Source organism: Pistacia vera, unplaced genomic scaffold, assembly GCF_008641045.1.
Source record: "Pistacia vera cultivar Batoury unplaced genomic scaffold, PisVer_v2 Contig1060, whole genome shotgun sequence".
Classification (NCBI taxonomy): Eukaryota; Viridiplantae; Streptophyta; class Magnoliopsida; order Sapindales; family Anacardiaceae; genus Pistacia; species Pistacia vera.
Window position 1 is genome coordinate 430696 of NW_022195094.1, and position 18376 is coordinate 449071.

The 18376-nt window shown below is 33.8% G+C and overlaps 2 protein-coding genes across 10 annotated transcripts; both read left to right on the forward strand.

Moving 5' to 3' along the window:
* The first annotated feature begins 6014 nt into the window (after nucleotides 1-6014).
* On the forward strand, nucleotides 6015-8680 carry LOC116130667 (dentin sialophosphoprotein-like). 9 transcript variants are annotated; one of them, XM_031416420.1, is made up of 3 exons: nucleotides 6015-6124; nucleotides 6406-6642; nucleotides 7151-8680. In XM_031416420.1, exons 2-3 carry the CDS (start codon nucleotides 6589-6591, stop codon nucleotides 8552-8554), a joined length of 1458 nt encoding a protein of 485 aa, XP_031272280.1. In that variant the 5' UTR covers nucleotides 6015-6124; nucleotides 6406-6588; the 3' UTR covers nucleotides 8555-8680. The 9 variants fall into 9 exon arrangements, with proteins under 9 accessions (XP_031272280.1, XP_031272253.1, XP_031272261.1 ...); XM_031416393.1 differs by having other exon boundaries at nucleotides 6023-6313; nucleotides 6391-6642; XM_031416401.1 differs by having other exon boundaries at nucleotides 6023-6313.
* A 733-nt stretch (nucleotides 8681-9413) lies between these two features.
* Nucleotides 9414-10845, forward strand: LOC116130599 (chaperone protein ClpB3, mitochondrial-like). Its single transcript, XM_031416324.1, has 4 exons — nucleotides 9414-9701; nucleotides 10044-10262; nucleotides 10350-10587; nucleotides 10775-10845. The coding sequence occupies exons 1-4, from the start codon at nucleotides 9414-9416 to the stop codon at nucleotides 10843-10845; spliced, it is 816 nt and encodes a 271-aa protein (XP_031272184.1).
* Nucleotides 10846-18376: the final 7531 nt, after the last annotated feature.

The window sequence follows — 18376 nt, forward strand, 5'->3', positions numbered from 1 at the left end:
AAGTAGATCGAATACATTGTGCTGCATGCGTGCAGAAGCTCTATATACGCATATAAATGATACAATTTTAAGGTTTTATATGAGGAACTGCCTCATGACTCGTTCATTTAAAATTTAGAGAAAAATCTAAATTTTGAGGTTTGATCTAAGCAAGCATGATATACGATTCATGTCTGATGCATGCCCCTTATATACCTTCATCCAAGATGAATTAAACAGTAACTTTTGTGAGCACAATCCAAATCTTGACCAAATTGTTTCTACCTATTTAGAGTCATCCACATTATTTATTAAATTATCGCACTTCATATTGCATGTTTAAACGATTTGATGGCATATCCTTTGAAATATATATTATCAAAATCGTGCATAACTAGTCTTTTAGGGAATTAAAATATAAAAAACACTTAACTCCTTGTAATATAACGCATGATGCGTTACTTAATTATCTTTTCCGCGAGGGGAAAAAAATTAATGTTGGGAAAACCTAGTACAGATATAAGTGGCTGAAGGTGTGCGAATAAAAGAAAGGACCACTGACCTTGTGCTATTTCCAAAGAGAAAGGAACAGAGGATGTGCTTGGAATATGCTGTTTGCATGGCAAATACCAGACTTTTCTGGTCGCCTATATACTCATATGGACATGACAACTGTTCATCAACACAGTGAGTTGAGTGCATATAAATCATAGCAATAAAAAAATATTTGTTATATTCGATGGAAGAAGTGTGTATGGATGCATTACTGGGCAAGTACTCCTTTGGCAGTTGGCTTCTCCTACTCCACTGCCCCGCCCGTGATTAAATTCACGAAGCAGGCTGACATATGCTCACTGCCAAAGGAGATTTGCCCGGCAATTCTTCTCTGCAGGTGCAATTAATTAATATCTAGTGATTCAGGCACCTGCCAACCAAAGGTAACGTATGATATGATTGTGCCTTGGCATATACTGTATATATATACATACATAAAAAGTTTATATATACACTCTTAGTTATTTCTCTTTTTTTAACAATTGAAATTACATTATTTATTATGTTATCTTTGTCTTTAATAGATGTTTTCATTGCTTTAACTTTTAACTACACAATACTCGTTTGTTTTGCAGCGGCCACTTGAGGAAATGGTTTAAATTGTTGTCATAGCAGTAGTGATTTTTAACAGCACAAAAATATGAGTAATAGACCACCAAAACAAGAAACTGAAAAAAGCTTATGCCGTAAGTTTTATTAGACAAAAGTTGTGATGAAAAAAAGTAAATAATAAAATAGGAGTATCAAGTCCGAGATCAAGCTTGCAACTTAGCGTTTAAGCATGACATTCTTCCCAAGGTTAGAGCAATCTGGCGCCTGTGAGACTGCTTTTGTTTTGTTTGTTTTTTTACAGCCTTCATGTCCCCCCATCCCCCCCTTTTGTTGAGAGCATGCGTGCTCTTTTTGAACGGTTGTATTCATCTTTTTATCTTAATCCAAAAAGATGGGTACTTTTGCTTTAGTCAGTTTTGACCTTCTCTTAGAATATTCCCTCGTATATGGTACATTCCTTCTTTCTTATACATATTTGCCTTTCCCAAAAATAATAATAATAGGAGTATCAAGTCAACCTTAGAATAACTTAATTATGTCATATATATTATTTTCTCGGTCATGATATTTTGATAGCCAACATCAAGTAATTAGTAGTTTTTAAAATATATAATGAATTTATTAAAATTTGTTAAATTACTTGTAGACGTAAAAATCTACTGGTACGGAAGGAGAGATTGATCCTGTGAGGTTGAGGCCATTAGCAATCTGCTGTACCTGCACACGTAAAGAAACACGCGTGAAGCGACGGAAAATATCGGGGTGGTGTTTGCCGTAGGCACTCCGACGCTCAAGTCAGTAAGACTGAAAGAGGCTAGTATAGTGAGGACTAGGGAGGAGAGAGGTTACCAGAAGTCTAGTCGGGGATTGTGACTATGGCTATGAGGTGAAGTTCTCAGGCTAGAACTCTATAGGTGTAGTATACTCTGCCTTGTGAGAGGGTTGGCCTCTGTTTAAATAATGATTGTCTGGTCTCCCAATCCTGGTGGGATTGGGAGTTCTCGTGGTGATCGGTTCCCTCTCGGGATAACTCTCTTGGTCCCATTATCCCGGCATGAAGAGGAGTCTAGGTATGACTCTGACAAGGACCTTAGAGGAGTTGAAGTTGTAGTAGGCTACTTTACCTGTGTTTGGATGGGCATGTGAGCTGTGAGTATCCATGGACTTTGAATTCGTTCATAGGTCCAGGAAGTGAACTGGGACTAGGAAGCTTGTGTTCGGCCCGCTTGGGCTAGTTGTACTTCGTATCGAATGGGCCTAATCCAGGGGGTTTTGATTTGGGCCGCATAAGGACTGGGCCTGGTCTTCCCTTCATTGTTGGACCCGTTTTCTCGTTTGGGCCGGGGACGATTTTTTGCCCTAACATTACTCATGTGATACCTCATTATACCAAAAAAAAACNTTTGATTAGATTATTAAATGGGTGTAATTACATAGTACAATGAGCCTGGTCCGCCTTATTCTAACAAGTAAGAAATGATGGCGAAATCACTTCTTAAATCTTAATAAATATATATATTTTTTTAAATTACTCATTTTGAGAAACTTTTTTATTTAATACGCCGCTCTCTGTTTAAATTAAATAAAACATCAAAAAGTGTGAACTCTCGTCATCATATCACCACGTGTAATTAATGGAGCCTTTGAATATTCGAAAGTTTTTTTTATTATTATTATTGTCATTTTTAATTGGTCTCTTTCAAAATAATACGACTTTATCTTAATATGGAGTTGAAGCAAGAACAATAGAGAGTTCACTTTGAACACATTTGTACACGTTTAAAGTGGCTAGTGTCACCAATGTGAACCAAAGTAAAAGAAAGAGCAAACGACATGTTCCCACCTAAGGTTTGCTGAAATCCTAGGTTCATACCCTTAGTTTGATTTATTCCAAATATCCACCTTTAATCAAACACTGTTTCTTTTATTTTAAAAGGTTAAGGGTAAAAGTGTCAAAACTCATTTCTCTCGACTCACCACCGTTGACCGCTTTCCTTCTTCTTCTCCTCTTTTCCTTTTCCTTTTCTTTTTCTTCTTCTCCTCTCTTCCAGATTCTTTCTCTTTTTCTTCTCTCTTTCTTCTTCTCTTCTCTCCACCAACTGCTTCCCCTCTACCACTGCCGGGGAAAACGGAGGTTTTGGAGGTGGAAGGGTGGTGGTTTTTGTGGTGATGATGAGGACGGCCAACAAAGCTGAGATTGAGCCAAATGGGACCGAAATTGGGTGGTGGTGAGGGATTGCAATGGTGGTAGATGGGTGGAATGGTGGGTGGTGGTGGTGACTTTGGGGTTTCGGGAGGGAGAGAGGAGCGTGGTTATGGTTGTGGGAGGGAGAGAGAAGTGGCAGAAGAGAAGAAGGGGGAGAAGAAGAAGACAAAGATGGGAGGGTAGTGGGACTGAAATCGGGTCGTGGTGAGGGATTACAATGGCCATAGATGGGTGGAATGGCGGTGGGTGGTGATGGTGGTGACTTTGGAGTTTCGGGAGGGAGAGAAGACCGTGGTTGTGGCTGTGGTTGTGGGAGGGAGAGAGAAGCAGCAGAAGAGAAGAAGTGGGAGATAAAAAAGAAGATAAATATGGGAGGGTAGTTTGGTAATTTTCCTCTTCAGAATCCAACAGTGACTAACACTGTTAGTTTAAGGATGGCAATCTAGAATAAATGAAACCAGTGGTATTACTTTTGAATATCGTCAAACCTTGGGTGGGAACATGTTGTTTACTCTAAAAGAAAAAGGTGAACAATATTGCCTTTGGTGTGTCATTTTGTACGATATAACATTATATATTATTGAAGAGTAACACAATCCTTAGGACAAGACACGGTTGTGGTCAATGTATCTTTTCTTTCCCTAGAGTTGCAATCGTATCTATTATTATATATCAAATGTGTGAGGTTTATTAACTTTGTAATAAACCTTCCCACATTTTTCCTCTTGTATGTAACTGAATACTAGTATATTATATTAGCTTATGTATATAGAGTTTATATTAAAAATAACATTATTCAATTCATATTCCAAATGACATTTTACTAATGTTAGCATGTAAATAAATCAAAATTCACTTTCAATACGAGGTATCGTCATCCTATCAGTTAATACATCATTAATTTATTATATGTCAATATCGGTAACACATTGTCCGGATATGAATCTTGAAATATATTTTGAAATGAATAATATTATTATTGTATTAACCATGGTGTTGTATTGATAAATTGTTCTTATAATATACAATGATACACAATGAACATGTGGTATGATGAAAGATTGTTCACGAAGATACATTGTGTTGATTGAAATAAAGGGTCAATTAAGAATCTTTCAAATGCCTATATTTTATAAATATGGAGCAATATTTATTATTTTTTTTATTTTTTGGAAGCTGGCTTTTAAGTGAGCGTGGCATAATAGAAGGGGCCCACTGTTGATCTGTTACATGATGGACTATGAGATAACTGACAAGTACACATCTGATTCTCATTCATGAATTTTGATAAAAATATTATATACATTATGATCCATGATTAAAGTCTAGTCGTGCTCCCCACTAATCCAAACAATAATTCTCCTTCTTTAATCCAACATTGTTCGATTGTTAAGACAATCTTATAATTAAAATTTCTAATCAAATAATTACCATGTGCATCACGATAATTGTATTGAATTATTAGTCAAAAGAGATTGATCATTCAACCGAAAATTGGCCCCCATTACTTATAAGTATTGAGTAATACTACATATATATAACATTTTTCATATATTATTATATGGTGAAATATGATTGATTGATTTTAAATTAAAATTAATCTTTCATCTAATCATCTTTTACTACATAATGTTATATGTGTAGTATTATTCATAAGTATTAGATATTTTTAGTTGTAATCTGTAAATATCAATGTTCTAATAATCGATACAGGGTGAAACCTGACAAAGTGATTAGGTCCTAGGTCAATTGGTTGAATCGGTATGACTGACATGTCAAGTTGGTGATGTCAACATGTCAAGAGGTTTGAAATCTAGCAAACAAACTCATGTGATCTGGCTAAATGTAAATTGATGGTCGATTGCTTGGTAGCAATGATATACTAAATACAAATCTCACTCATCCTTTGAGTCATTCCGAAGTAAATCTACTTAAGATCTGATCGAAATCGAACAATTTTCCTTAAAAAAAACCACAGCACATGACTACCAACCCAAGCCAAATAGGCCAGTTTCTAGTGTCAACAACCACCTACATCACCACAAAAACACTCAACTCAGTCTCCTAATCAAAACCCACCTCACCCCCCCTGTTTGCCCTGCCAATCACCGACAACAACCTACTGTTGTGATCACGTGACTTCTACATTTTTCGGTTGTTTCACTCACCGAAAATCACTTCCATCGCTATCTTTTGACTCAATGACACTTCCTCTTCAAAACCTCTAATAACCACACCGCTTTCTACTTATTATCATCGCCCTCCAAGGTTTGTTTCTTCGTGAATTTGGGGTTTTAAATAGTAGACATGAATGACCAATCCAAAGAAAGTTTCGATTCCTAGTCCAATCGATTGGCCCGATCAGGTTTTAAAACAGTGTTAAATAACTAAATATTAGTAAATTCCGTTAATCAAATTGCTAATAGGGAGATGATTTTATTTAAAATCGGTAAAGAAAAACTTTGATTAAAGCAAAAGACAAAGAGCAAGCACTCATATTCGTCTCTTTACAGCTTCACGTTTTTTATTATTGCAATCGATATTCAAGCGTGGGCTTATCGATAAAGAACAAAACAATGCCAGCCAAATGATTTGCTCTTTCTCCGACAATGCTTCCACGTGTCACTGAGTCATTCGCGCACCCCTTGGGTTTGGCAACAGTCGAACTCCATCTCCAGGAATCTATCTCACCTCAACAAGCCGTTAGATTTCTCTCAGTATCTTGTAATAATACCTCTCTCTAAAATATCTTCAGACCAAACGCCCAGAAAAAAAAATTCAAAAAAAAAAAAAAAATACTGCCACGTCTGAGGTTGATATGGGATAACAAAGGTAAAATTAGATCACGTTTCAGTTTCATTTTTGAAATTCTATTCTGAATCTTGAGTTGTTATCATGTAAAATGGTGTTTGAAATTCTATTTAGTGATGGTCAAAGTCTGCAATTTGTTGAGGTATGGAAGACTTTGTTTTTGAGAGATGAACAATCCGGCAGAGAGAGATTTCATTTCGTAAATCAAATGTCGGTGATTTTTTTTCGTTTTCTTTTGGGTGAATTTTTGCTGTTTTATTGCTGGTTTCACTCACTTTTGTTTACAGAATTCACTATTTCAGGTATGAAGATCTTAAAATTGTCTATTATCAATTTAGATTCTTCGTCAAGGTAAACACATAGTGGCTATCGGTTTGCTGCTGGTGGTTCAAACTTCAAACAACTTCGGTCTTAAATGAGAGTTGCTGATGAAGTTTGATGCATTTTTTATTCTGGGTTATATCTGAAGCAACTACAATAAAAACATGGATCAGATACGAAGTAAAATGATGCAACATGAAGCATTATTTAAGGAACAGGTTTGTAGATCTCTCCTCCCAAACAATTTCGTATGTTAATTGAAAATATAATTCTTAGAGAGACAAATGAAATTCGAAGCAGATTATGTTTCATTGCTTCATGTATTTCAATTCTGTTGGGGTTCATTTAGATGAGAAGAAGAAAATTTATGTAATTTTGCCATTGTTAGCTACTGTAGTTTTGATACCTTTTAGTAATTCTGCCTCTTTTCTCAGTCAATTCTAATCCGGAGGGCTAAATATGGCTGAAAGAGTTATGCCTGAAATACCTGTGAGGGACATCGGTCAAGTTGAATTGGGGCTGTGTTTAATAACTGTGTTTCAGTCCATCACTCCATTGCAATTCCTAGTTTGAGTTTGTCAGAGTCTGCCAGTCTGGTCCTTGCCCCAACGAAAAAGCTTCAATCTTAGTGTATTGGTGGTCCATCCGATGTTGTAATACAACTGTGATAAAAATTGTCTCCATAACCTTTTTAGTTGCTAATTTTATGAATGATGCTTTCTACAGGTTCAGGCTTTGCACAAACTATACCACATTCAAAGATTAGCGATGCAGGAAATAAGAAGTATTTACTCTCATGCCCAAGTGCTGGCATATAGTTCTGAAAGGATATTTGCAGATGATCGGTTACATGGTTCGATTTTGGAAGGGAAACCATTGAGGCCAGCATATGCCAGTGGTCGAGCTTGCGAAGAAGAGTCACTAGCTTGCTCTTTGCATCCATTTTTTTTATTCAAAGAGTTCAAAAGCTCAGCTTCAGTGTGGATGAATGACAGAAACATAGAAAATTCCCACACTGCTCGAAAGAAACCAATGAGAAACTTTGATCTTGAAAAACTCCCAGAAGACTTTATGGATGAGCCTGAGATACATTTTGGGTCAAACAACTCTGAAGCGGTTGATGTGAAGTCCGTATTGTCTCAAAGAACTGAGAACACAAAAGATTATTCTGTTGTTCAAGCCAATCTGTCTTCTATTGACAGTGAATCTCAAAGTTTGAAGCAGATATGTTCAGAAACAGATTTGAGATTATTTACAGCGACATCTCAAGAGTTCAATCAGAATGGTGACCAGGCCTCAGAAGCCAGAGCTTCTAAAAGTGATTTTACAAAGTATGTTACGAATTCTTGGAACTCTAGTAATACCACTGAGAAGAATGCTTCAAAAGAGGTTGAATGGAATTTAAGCTCGGATAGTAGAATTACAACCGGTTCAAAATCAGAACAATTGATCAATTGTAGTGCTGCTGGGGTTTACCTGCCCAATAATTGCTATCAGGATAATATTAACTTCTGCTTGGGAAACCAGAATCTGCAATTATCTGCTTCAATCTCACAAACAATAATGGATGGCAGCAATGATAATCCCAAGGACTCAAGTGATGGAAGCAATAGCGCTCTCTCCCAGGACACAACAAGCTGCAAGAACAAAATCGACAGTGCATATGCAGAGGATACTCATGGACTTGGTGATTCTAGTAGTGACAAAGGTAAGACAAGTAGCAATAGAGTAGGCATTGTTGAATCAGAACGTGAGGAATCACCCCAGCTCATTCAAGATGGTGTCAAACCTTCTTTTTGTTTAAATTCTGAGCCTGAGAAAATGTCAAGTTTGGATGAGGCGATTGTAAACGATAGCAATGAAGATGTAACAGGTAAATCAGCTGAGCTTGAAGAAAGTGAAAGTATAGCAGTAGAAATTTTGCTTAGTTTCGCACCCTGCAGAAAGTTCACTGATTCTAAATTTCATTGCTCCCAGACTGAGGCTGAGTCAGGCAAATCAAGCAGAGTCGACAATTATAAGAAGCCAAGTCTTCCTGAGATGAGGAATGCAAAAGATGGTGGTATAATTGACTCCATAAAATGGGCTAAATCTGTCAGTCGAAGAAGGACCTCGAGAAGACCACGATAACTAGTTGTTGTTAAAATCACAATCATTTTGTGTACAGTTGTTTAAATTCTTTCTTATGGTACAGCTTCAAATAGTTTACAAATCAATATCTCTTGTGGTTGTGCTGTTTGTATGTAAATCCATTATTGGTCTAATCTATTTTGTTTTACAAAATCTGGCAACCCATTTGCCAAAAACAAAACTTGTAACATTGAAACTTCCCAGCGTATATAAGTGTTCTTTATTTTAAACTGTTCTGAACTTTCGGTATTTCCTTCATGGTTGTAGAGAAATTACGCCAAAACACACACAATAATGAAATAGAAAAGTAGCGGAGGCAATCAATTTATCTTGGTTCGTTACTAATATAAGAACTACGTCTAACATTCAAGATAGAAGAAATCAGTAGCAATACCATAGTTGAGATAGCAGTTTACTCTCTCTCTCCTCTCTCTCTCAATATTTTCTTACATCAGCTTTTTCACTATTACAATATGTATATATTAATAAACCTAATCCTGTTCGGACTAATTCGATCTAACCTGATCTAAGCCCAAACATTTGCAAATCAATTATAAATCTAATTACTAATTGGGTTTACGGTGAAGAGGACCCCGAATGTGTCAACGTAAACCGACAATCCATGAAAACCGCATTCAACAATGCTCATAGCTCAAGTTCAAATAAGTTCTTAAATTATGCCTAATGTGTAACAAAAATTGTTCTGTATAAAACGGTACGTTTAAACGCAAACAAAAGTAGAAGAAACTACCACACATTTCTACAACATTCTTTTGCCTCTTCTCCAAGCTTTTAAACACCTCTCTCTCTTCTTTCTCCACAATTTCTTCAATCTCATTCTCTGCTTTGATCTTCAGTAATGGCCTCGAGAAGGCTTACAAAGTCTACTTTAGCAGCTTTAAAATCCTCAAGAACACTAAAACTCTCTCTCTCACAATCCGGCACACGGCTTTCTCACTCTCGCCTTCAATCTACTTCTGCCTCAGCTTCTTCTTTCACTAGTTCTCTCAATTCACTTTGTCGGCCTCGTATTTTCAACTCAATTCCTCAGAACGATGGCGCTTCTGCAAAGTTGTCGGCGAACGCTTTCACTCGCAAGTTCCACTCTTCCACTCCTCTTCGCTCCTCCGCCACCAGCTCCTCCCAGGTTCGTATACCTATACTTTACATTGAATGTATTTACGTATGGATATATGATTAATTAGGCTATTTTTAAAGCTAATTTATTGTTTGTAAATATCATTTTGAGTTTGTTCAGTTGGTATTAAACTTTTTTATTGGAATTCATAGTATTGTGCTGAATGTATTTAGAAAAAGTGAGGATTTTGACAACTTATTTCGGAACTCAATTGATACTTCAGGTTCTTTAGGGAATTGAATTTTCAGCTTTTGAAATTTTGTCCAAGTCGCTGATTTATTTGTTGCTAAAAAGCTCTTTTCAGTTAATTAATATGTGATATTGAAATTTTTCGTGCTTATGTGTCGTCAGGCCAATCCAACTGAGTACACTGAGATGGCATGGGAGGGCATTGTTGGTGCTGTTGATGCGGCAAGAGTTAGCAATCAACAAGTGGTGGAATCTGAACATTTGATGAAGGCCCTTTTGGAGCAAAAGGATGGTTTGGCTCGAAGAATATTCACCAAGGCGGGGATTGACAACACCTCGGTTTTGCAGGCTACAGATGAATTTATATCCCAGCAACCAAAGGTGTTTGCTATGAATTCTTCATGGTATACTTATTTTTGCTGGTTTGTTTGTTTTGTAACTGTGATTTGTTTTATTTTGTTGTTTTAGGTTACAGGTAACACCAGCGGGCCTGTATTAGGATCACATTTTTGTTCCCTCCTGGATGATTCTCGAAAGTATAAAAAGGAAATGGGGGATGATTTTGTGTCTGTTGAGCATCTTTTGTTGGCCTTTCATTCTGATAAGAGGTTTGGGCAACAACTATTCAAGAACCTTCAGCTTAGCGAGAAGGATTTGAAGGAGGCCATCAAAGCTGTTCGTGGAAATCAGAGAGTAACGGATCAAAGTATGACTTTAAATTCTTACATTTGTGGTTTCGATGTTTACTTGTTGTATTGGGAAGAAAATTGATCATATTTTTTTTTTTTCATCCCTGTATGACAACTTGAGTGCACCTTTACTCATAATTATCCTAAATTGTTTAGTACCTGGGGTATTGCTGCTCTCACATGTTATTTCCTTCACATATGTAGATCCTGAAGGAAAATATGAGGTACTGGACAAATATGGAAATGATTTGACAGAGCTTGCNGCTATAAAATAACATGACTTAACCTAATTGTCCTTAATAAAAAAATATTAAAGAAAAAAATAGTCGGAATGCATTGGATTATCATCATCTGGCATAGTTTAGTATGCTTTAATTAGACTGTCAAACTATACAGTTAAATGTTAGACTCGAGTCTAGCATAGTCTAGCACTATATATTAGTTAATATTTATTGTTTCATTAAAGTTATCATTAGTAAGTTATTGGATTTTATGTCTAGATTTGTATTGAAAAGAAAACCTACATATTTTAAGAAGCTATGATTATTGAGTTGATTATATATATTTAAGAGCAATTTTATTCTTACAATTAAGTCATACAAAGAGCCAAAAAATAAAGGATATAGTATTCATTTTACATTAATTTTTTTCAAATTTTTGCTATTTGTATGACTCAATTGTAAGCAAAACATTATTGTATATTCAAATGCTTTTAATTTATTAGAGATAATAAACAATTTATTATAACTATTAAAATATAAGATTTAAATAAATATTGTGCATAAAAAACGAGTACTACTCCTCTTACAAAGTTTGTTTATGTTGTGCGATAAATCTCTAAAACATGGATTCACGTCATGTGTCATTTTTTTAGGTTAACTTTATTTATAAGTTTGTCATTGCAATATGATATAAGCTTATTTTTTACCCAAATTAGGGATTTCATTTTGATCTATATTAGGTGTCATACTTGTGCACAGACAATAGCGGATCCAGAAATTTCTTTTAGGGTGGGCCAAAATAAAAATTTATTATACATTACTATTTTTATCCATTAATATTTTTGTTAGGGTGAGCCAAAATATATAAATTATACATATTAATATTAAAAAAAAAAATTTGAGGGTGGGCCATGGCCCACCCAAAATGTGGCTGGATCTGCCACTATGCACAGAGAAAACACGGAAAACAATACAAGAGTAGTGGACGTAAGATTTGCGCTTAACATCTAAACCACTTTAAAAATATTTTTTTTATGCTATTATTTGATTTCTTATTTGTCCATCGATCCAACATCGAAATCATGGATATTATACAAACTTCTATGTAAATTTCACTACGAATACTACTCACTTCTCGTTGGTATAAATCACAACATCAATAATCTAAAAAATAAAATGATATGACATATCATTTATATACTAAACTTTGTATATACTACAGAGTAATATTATTCATAAAAATAATTATCTCTTAATATTGATATTTTGAACTATCGGGATGGTAAAAGAAAACCTTTTGTATATTATCGTTAAATTTTGAGTAAAGATCAAACAATCCCTCTGCCGACAACTGAATTGACAGCATTAATTATGGAAGAAATATCTTAATTATTCAACACAGAATATACTTTTACCTTACCTTAACAGTGATATATTTGCAAGATTAAGGGGTAAACATCATAAATCAGTAGTACTCAAATGAACATGAAAAAGAAAATTAAATTAAACAATGACTAATCACTGGCATGCATATTCAGAAACGTAAACGTAATCATCATTGTGTGTAAATGCACAAAAGTAAAAAAATAAAAAATAAAACAAAGAATAAAAAAAGACATAAAGTGGTTCACGAGTGAAAACATGGATTAGATAACAATAATAAACAATGAAATTAATCAAGTCATCGAAATAGATGTAATTTATATATATATTTAATTTACAGTAAACCATTTTTCCCACCTGCCGTCTGCCTTAATGACGCTTTCCCACCCAACGTTTCAAAATACCACTTTCCCACCCAAAGTTTATATTCCATTAATACTTAAAATACACTTTATTTTCTCAATCGACATTTGATGAGTTAACAAAAGCTAGGGTAAGGAGAGTTTTATAGAGTGGAGACCAATGGATCAAATGGTAGTGATCGATTGAGTATTTGTTGTCAGAATCAACAAAAAATCAACTAAGAAAAAGAAATCCTAGTTTTGCGGTGTCTGGCAATCAACGAGAAATTAAGTGTTGGAGTGAGAAGAGTTTTGTAAAAAAGAAATCAGAGGTTTAAACAGTGGTGACAGAGAGAATTTTTGTCATCAAAATCGGGTTTAGATAATAACATAATATTAACTTTAGGTGGGAAAGTGGTATTTTGAAACTTATTGGATGAGAAAGCGTTGTTGAGACAAACCTTGGGTGGAAGAAAGTCGTTTACTCTTTAATTTAAGCATACATTCAATCATAAGAAGACAGAAACCTATTAAACTATCAACTAACTTTACACCAAAAATACGTTGAAATTAAAGGAGAATCACAAAAATATTTAAATGAATGAACAGAGATTGCCGACACAAATAAAAAGATATTTACAGTCATACTTAAGTTTAAATAAAGTTCAAACTCATATTTTATTAATTTTTATGTATTATTTTTTAGTGGCTAGCCGCTAGCTTTCCCTTATAGATGGAAAAGGTGTTTTATTTTATGTACTTTTAATTAATCCTACATTCTTATCTTAATCAATATTGCAATAGTCTTTTGAACCCAAATGACATTCTGATCCGGGAAGACAAAATTAAACGAAAATTTTAAGAAATTTGTTATCTTAAATTAAGAGATAATTCTTACACTTAATATACTACTAGTTTCATAATTTTTTTTTATTTTTTTATTTTAATGTAAATACCACTGTCCTTTTTTATATTCTTATCTCTATTCCGGTAAATGTAAAATGTTTGAGATTTAATGCTTTATTTAATTTTCGAAAAAGTATATTGATACCTTGAATACTTGTTTGCATATTTGGGTAATTAGAATAAGAGTAATATACTTTTTCCCACCCAAGGTTTGCCTTAATGACACTATCCCATCAAAAAGGTTACAAAATACTATTTTCTCACCCAAAGTTTATATTTTGACCAATTGTCGGCCGATTCTAGCATCTTTGCGACTCCACACCATCACCATTCTCTTCCCTGATAACCACTCACCAAAACCCTTACACCTTGCTCCCACCAACCCTGTCAATCGCTGACAATCGAGCGATTTGTGTAACGTGCAACCACCTTTTGCAAGTCAGATTTCAATCAATCTCGACCATGAAAATCCTATAACTGAAGCAAGAATGAGCAGGAAGAAGGAATTTGATTGCTAGTATTTTCATTTTACATCACAAGTATATATATAAGTGTAAAAGATAAGAGATCAGAGATTCAAAAACCAAATACAAATTCAAAAGAAGATCAAATACAAATTTTAAAACAAAGATCATTGACTACGTCTTCTCTTGACTGCACCTTTTCTAATATGCCCCCTCAAGATGGAGCTCAACTGAAGAGACCAATCTTGGTGCACAGAGAAAGAAATCGAGACCTAGGGAGTGGTTTGGTAAGAGCATCTGCAAGCTAGTCTACACTAGAAACATGAGCCACACGTAAAGAGCCATTTTAAACTTGATCACAAACAAAGTAGAAATCAATAGTGACATGTTTCATTCGTGAATGAAAAACTGGATTCGAGCATAGACTAATGGCCCCAACATTATCACAATAAATCACACGACAATGAGGAATAGCAATACCAAGTTTAGTCCAAAGAGAACACACACAATTAAGCTCAGCAGCAGTAGAAGCAACAACTCTATATTTAGCCTCGGTAGAGGATCTAACAATTGTGTGTTGCGAACAAGAGCTTTGAGAATCAATTGATTTTGTCAAATCCACATTGTATGAGTTGGGTTGGTATAGTGGTGTCATTTGTAGTGATAGTAGGTGCTGGACATGGTTTCGATCCATCGATATAACCAAGNCTGTCATATCCTATAAAATAAAAAACGTATTTATTTTAATATTAACTATTTAATTTAAAATTCAATCATTTTTTATTCAATTAAAAATATTTAATAATTATTTTTTAATAAAAATTTATAAATTAACAAAAAAATCCTCACTCAGGCACTCACCCAAGCAATAGTTGCTCACTAGCCACCACCGCCAACTACCAACGCCGAAACATCTATTCATTTTTGGCCAAATCTACTATAGATTCAGTCAAAAAGGGATAAATCTACGACCAAAGATCTAGCCATTGACGGCTAAATCTGACCGTCAACTATCGATGTACTATTTCAGTGACATATGGCCACTGTTCGGTGGTCGTGAGTCATTTCGGTGACTTTCGACCACTGTTCGATGATGGTTGTTGGCTATCGGCAATTAGTTGGGTAAATAGGGATATTTTTGTTAATATATAACCTTTTATTTGGGGGGTGTTAGCTAACTTAACAAATATAGGGAGTTACAAAAATATAGGGAGTTAAAATAATATAAATGTTTTCATAAAATGTTTTAAAAAAATATACCGAATTGTATTCTCATAATTATATCCTATAATAGAATATTATTAAAAAAGTGTACCAAATGAACCCTAAACCGATAACCAAACCGGTTATTCGGTTAAGCTATTTCTCCTAATCAAAACCAAACCGGTTTTGAAAAAATCTAGTTTTTTGGTCCGGTTTTTGGTTTTTTTGGCCTACCCCCAAATAGTCTGTTTGGCCGAATTTTTTTATGCAGGGAACTGAATAAGAGGCTGTATTAATTATTAAACGTCAGAAAATTGTCTCCAACTCCTCCATGGATTTATGACGTACTGTATTATTTCAAAACATTTTATACAAATTTTTTTTTTTTCAGAAATCAATTTCATTCAAATAATAATTTCAATATCTTAGTTATTTAAAATAAATGTTGCAAAAAGTGAAAAGTGAACAAAATGCCTGCCAGATTTATATTCATTTAATATTCAAAAATTTTTATTGTTATTTTTAAAATATTTTAACAATATAGAGGATTATTGAGGCTTGGTTTATTTATACAAAAGTAGTAAAGGTACAAATAAATTTTGCCAAAATTTAGGTACAAACTAATGTAGGAGAAAATGAATGAAATTTTTTGTATTCACTCTTTCATTTATTTTCTGTTATATCAGTTATTTACATAAACCTTTTGTAAGATTTATTTATACCACTAGTATTATTTTTATTTATAATCTCAGCTTTTTATTTTCATTTTTGGGCTTTGAAATTTCACACAAACTGCATTTTTATTTTAATAGAAATTATATATTTTCTTTCCTTTCATATATTCTTGTATTTCTCTTTCTCTTACTTAATATAAAACCTTTTATTTCAAATCAAGACTTTTAACACAAGAATTGTAAATGAAAATTAACCTCTTAAATTAGAATTACAAACAAAAATTAACCTCTTACATATTTAAGATAATCTCTTCGAAATGAACAAAATAGGTGGTAATTTGAAGAAGTTTTACCAGTTGCATAAGTGATAAATTTGTATTTTTTATCAATAATACTAGATCTACAATCTTCTCCCACAAATCTCGATGTGACAGCTCGTCATTATTTAGTTATCAAATGAACAAACGGGACCCATTTTGTGAATAACAATGACGAGTTGTCATTCGAGGGTTGTGAGATTGGATTGTGGATTTAACATTACTCATTTTTTATTATGTTCTTTGTGTTTTTTAGACAAACATACTGAACACATTTTCATTTGTTTATTCCAATCATTTCCAATGTTTTCAAAAAAAATAAAAATAAAAACCGGATACATAAAAATTCATAAAATGGCACACCCTGAGTTTTTAATCTAACTAGATGGAAGGCCTGCGCGTTACACAGGTATGTTTAGTGATTGTTTTTTAAACGGTTTGTAAATAGCTTTATTGTAAAGTTTTAGTGGTATGCAAATGCAAATGTTTGTGGGTTATTGGTCTGGCCTATCTGGTTTGTAGAAACTGTTTACATTCAATATTTTGTAGAAATCTTTCACATTCACATTAAATGCTGAAATTGTTATTTGTTTATTTATTGTTTAATATGATAAATAATGATAATTCATATGCATTCAATGTTTTGTAAAAACCTTTGACATTCATATTCAAATTAAATGTTTTTCGATTATATTGTTTATTCCCATAAATATTAAATAATAATATTTCACATGCATTCATTGTTTTGTAGAAATCCTTGACATTCACATTCAAGTAATCATTTTGATGGTTGTATTGCTTAATGTGAGCACATTTATATTATTTGTGAAAGATTATACATGCATGAAATGAATTGAAATATTAACTCATGCCAAATGAGTTTTGGTACCCTAATTCCGGGGGCCACTTTAACCATTCATTGTACTTGTCCTGTTTGCATTGCTATGGATTAAACTGTGAAAAATTTCTTGTTAAAGAAGATTTATCTCTTATATTCATGATGTGGAACTTGAAATTGGAACCATGCATCAAAAGTTATTCCCATCAGAAAAAAGTCATAAAGGGAATGCACGGTAATAAAGTTGGAATCCCATGTCCGAAGTATTGTAGAGGACTGCCATTTCAAAAGCTTCAATGAAAAGATTGTTCATAGCTCTTTAATTTTATCTTTTGACTTCAAGGTCAGATATTTTCCATTCATAAAATCAACCCGCATCACAAATCCCTTTCTATTAAAAAAATGGCCACTTTTGTTAGTTTGAAGATTGTTGGAAAGACAGTGATGACAATCTACAGCCATGGATAAGGATGTCTTTGAGCAAAGTGAACTGAAGTCTTAACTCACAAGAAGAATATAGTGAACGTGTCAAGAACAAATTTTTTTGAATTAGTAAGCACAAACAAACTACAATCTACGCATCATACGTGTAAAGGTTCTCAAATCTCATGTAGTTATGTGCTTCAATCTTCTCCATCATGTTTGATATGCCAACCCCACCTATCAATAGAAGAAAACATCAATTTCGAACTTTGTCCAAGTAAAACAATATCTGAATGAAAATGATATTATCAAGCTAGGCAACAGGGATATCAGCACCAACCTAAAGATATTGCACTAACAAATATGGTAAAGGCTAAAATGAAGATGATAAGCGATGCCCTTCCCAATAAAATAATCAGTTTTCTCACAATATGTTGCCCAATTAAGGCAGCAATGGTAACGACATCAATAAAATAGGGAGCTGTCAAAGAAAGTAAAAAATCAATTGAAATTAGATAAACCATAGATCCAACATCTAGATGCAAATTACATTACACATTTATTTGGAAATATGTTTTTTCTGATGTTTAGAAATTACAGAAGTACAAATAATTGTGCAATAAGGGACTAGAAAATGTTTCAGAAGGTAATATTCCACATTAGACATGGATGAGGAGAAGGTCATAGCAAAGGTAGCACTCGCACTTGATACCTACATAGAAGTCATCAAGAAGATTAAAACTAACAATATTTAGCAATGAATCTATACTTATAAACAAAGATTTCTTAAGACCTTGGGATGCCACTATTTAATTGTTATTAATATTTAGGTGACTGTAAAAAGATTAACATAAATCTATATATCTTTTAATTAGACATTTAGATGCCTAATGTGTGAGAGACATTTGGAATACCAATGCAATGCATCTATATAATTCTTGTTAATACACATCCAACACTTCTATTCAGAGAAATGCAGTAAATTGAACTAAAAAGCACCACAGAAAAAATAATGCAGCATTGTCCAACGATTGAA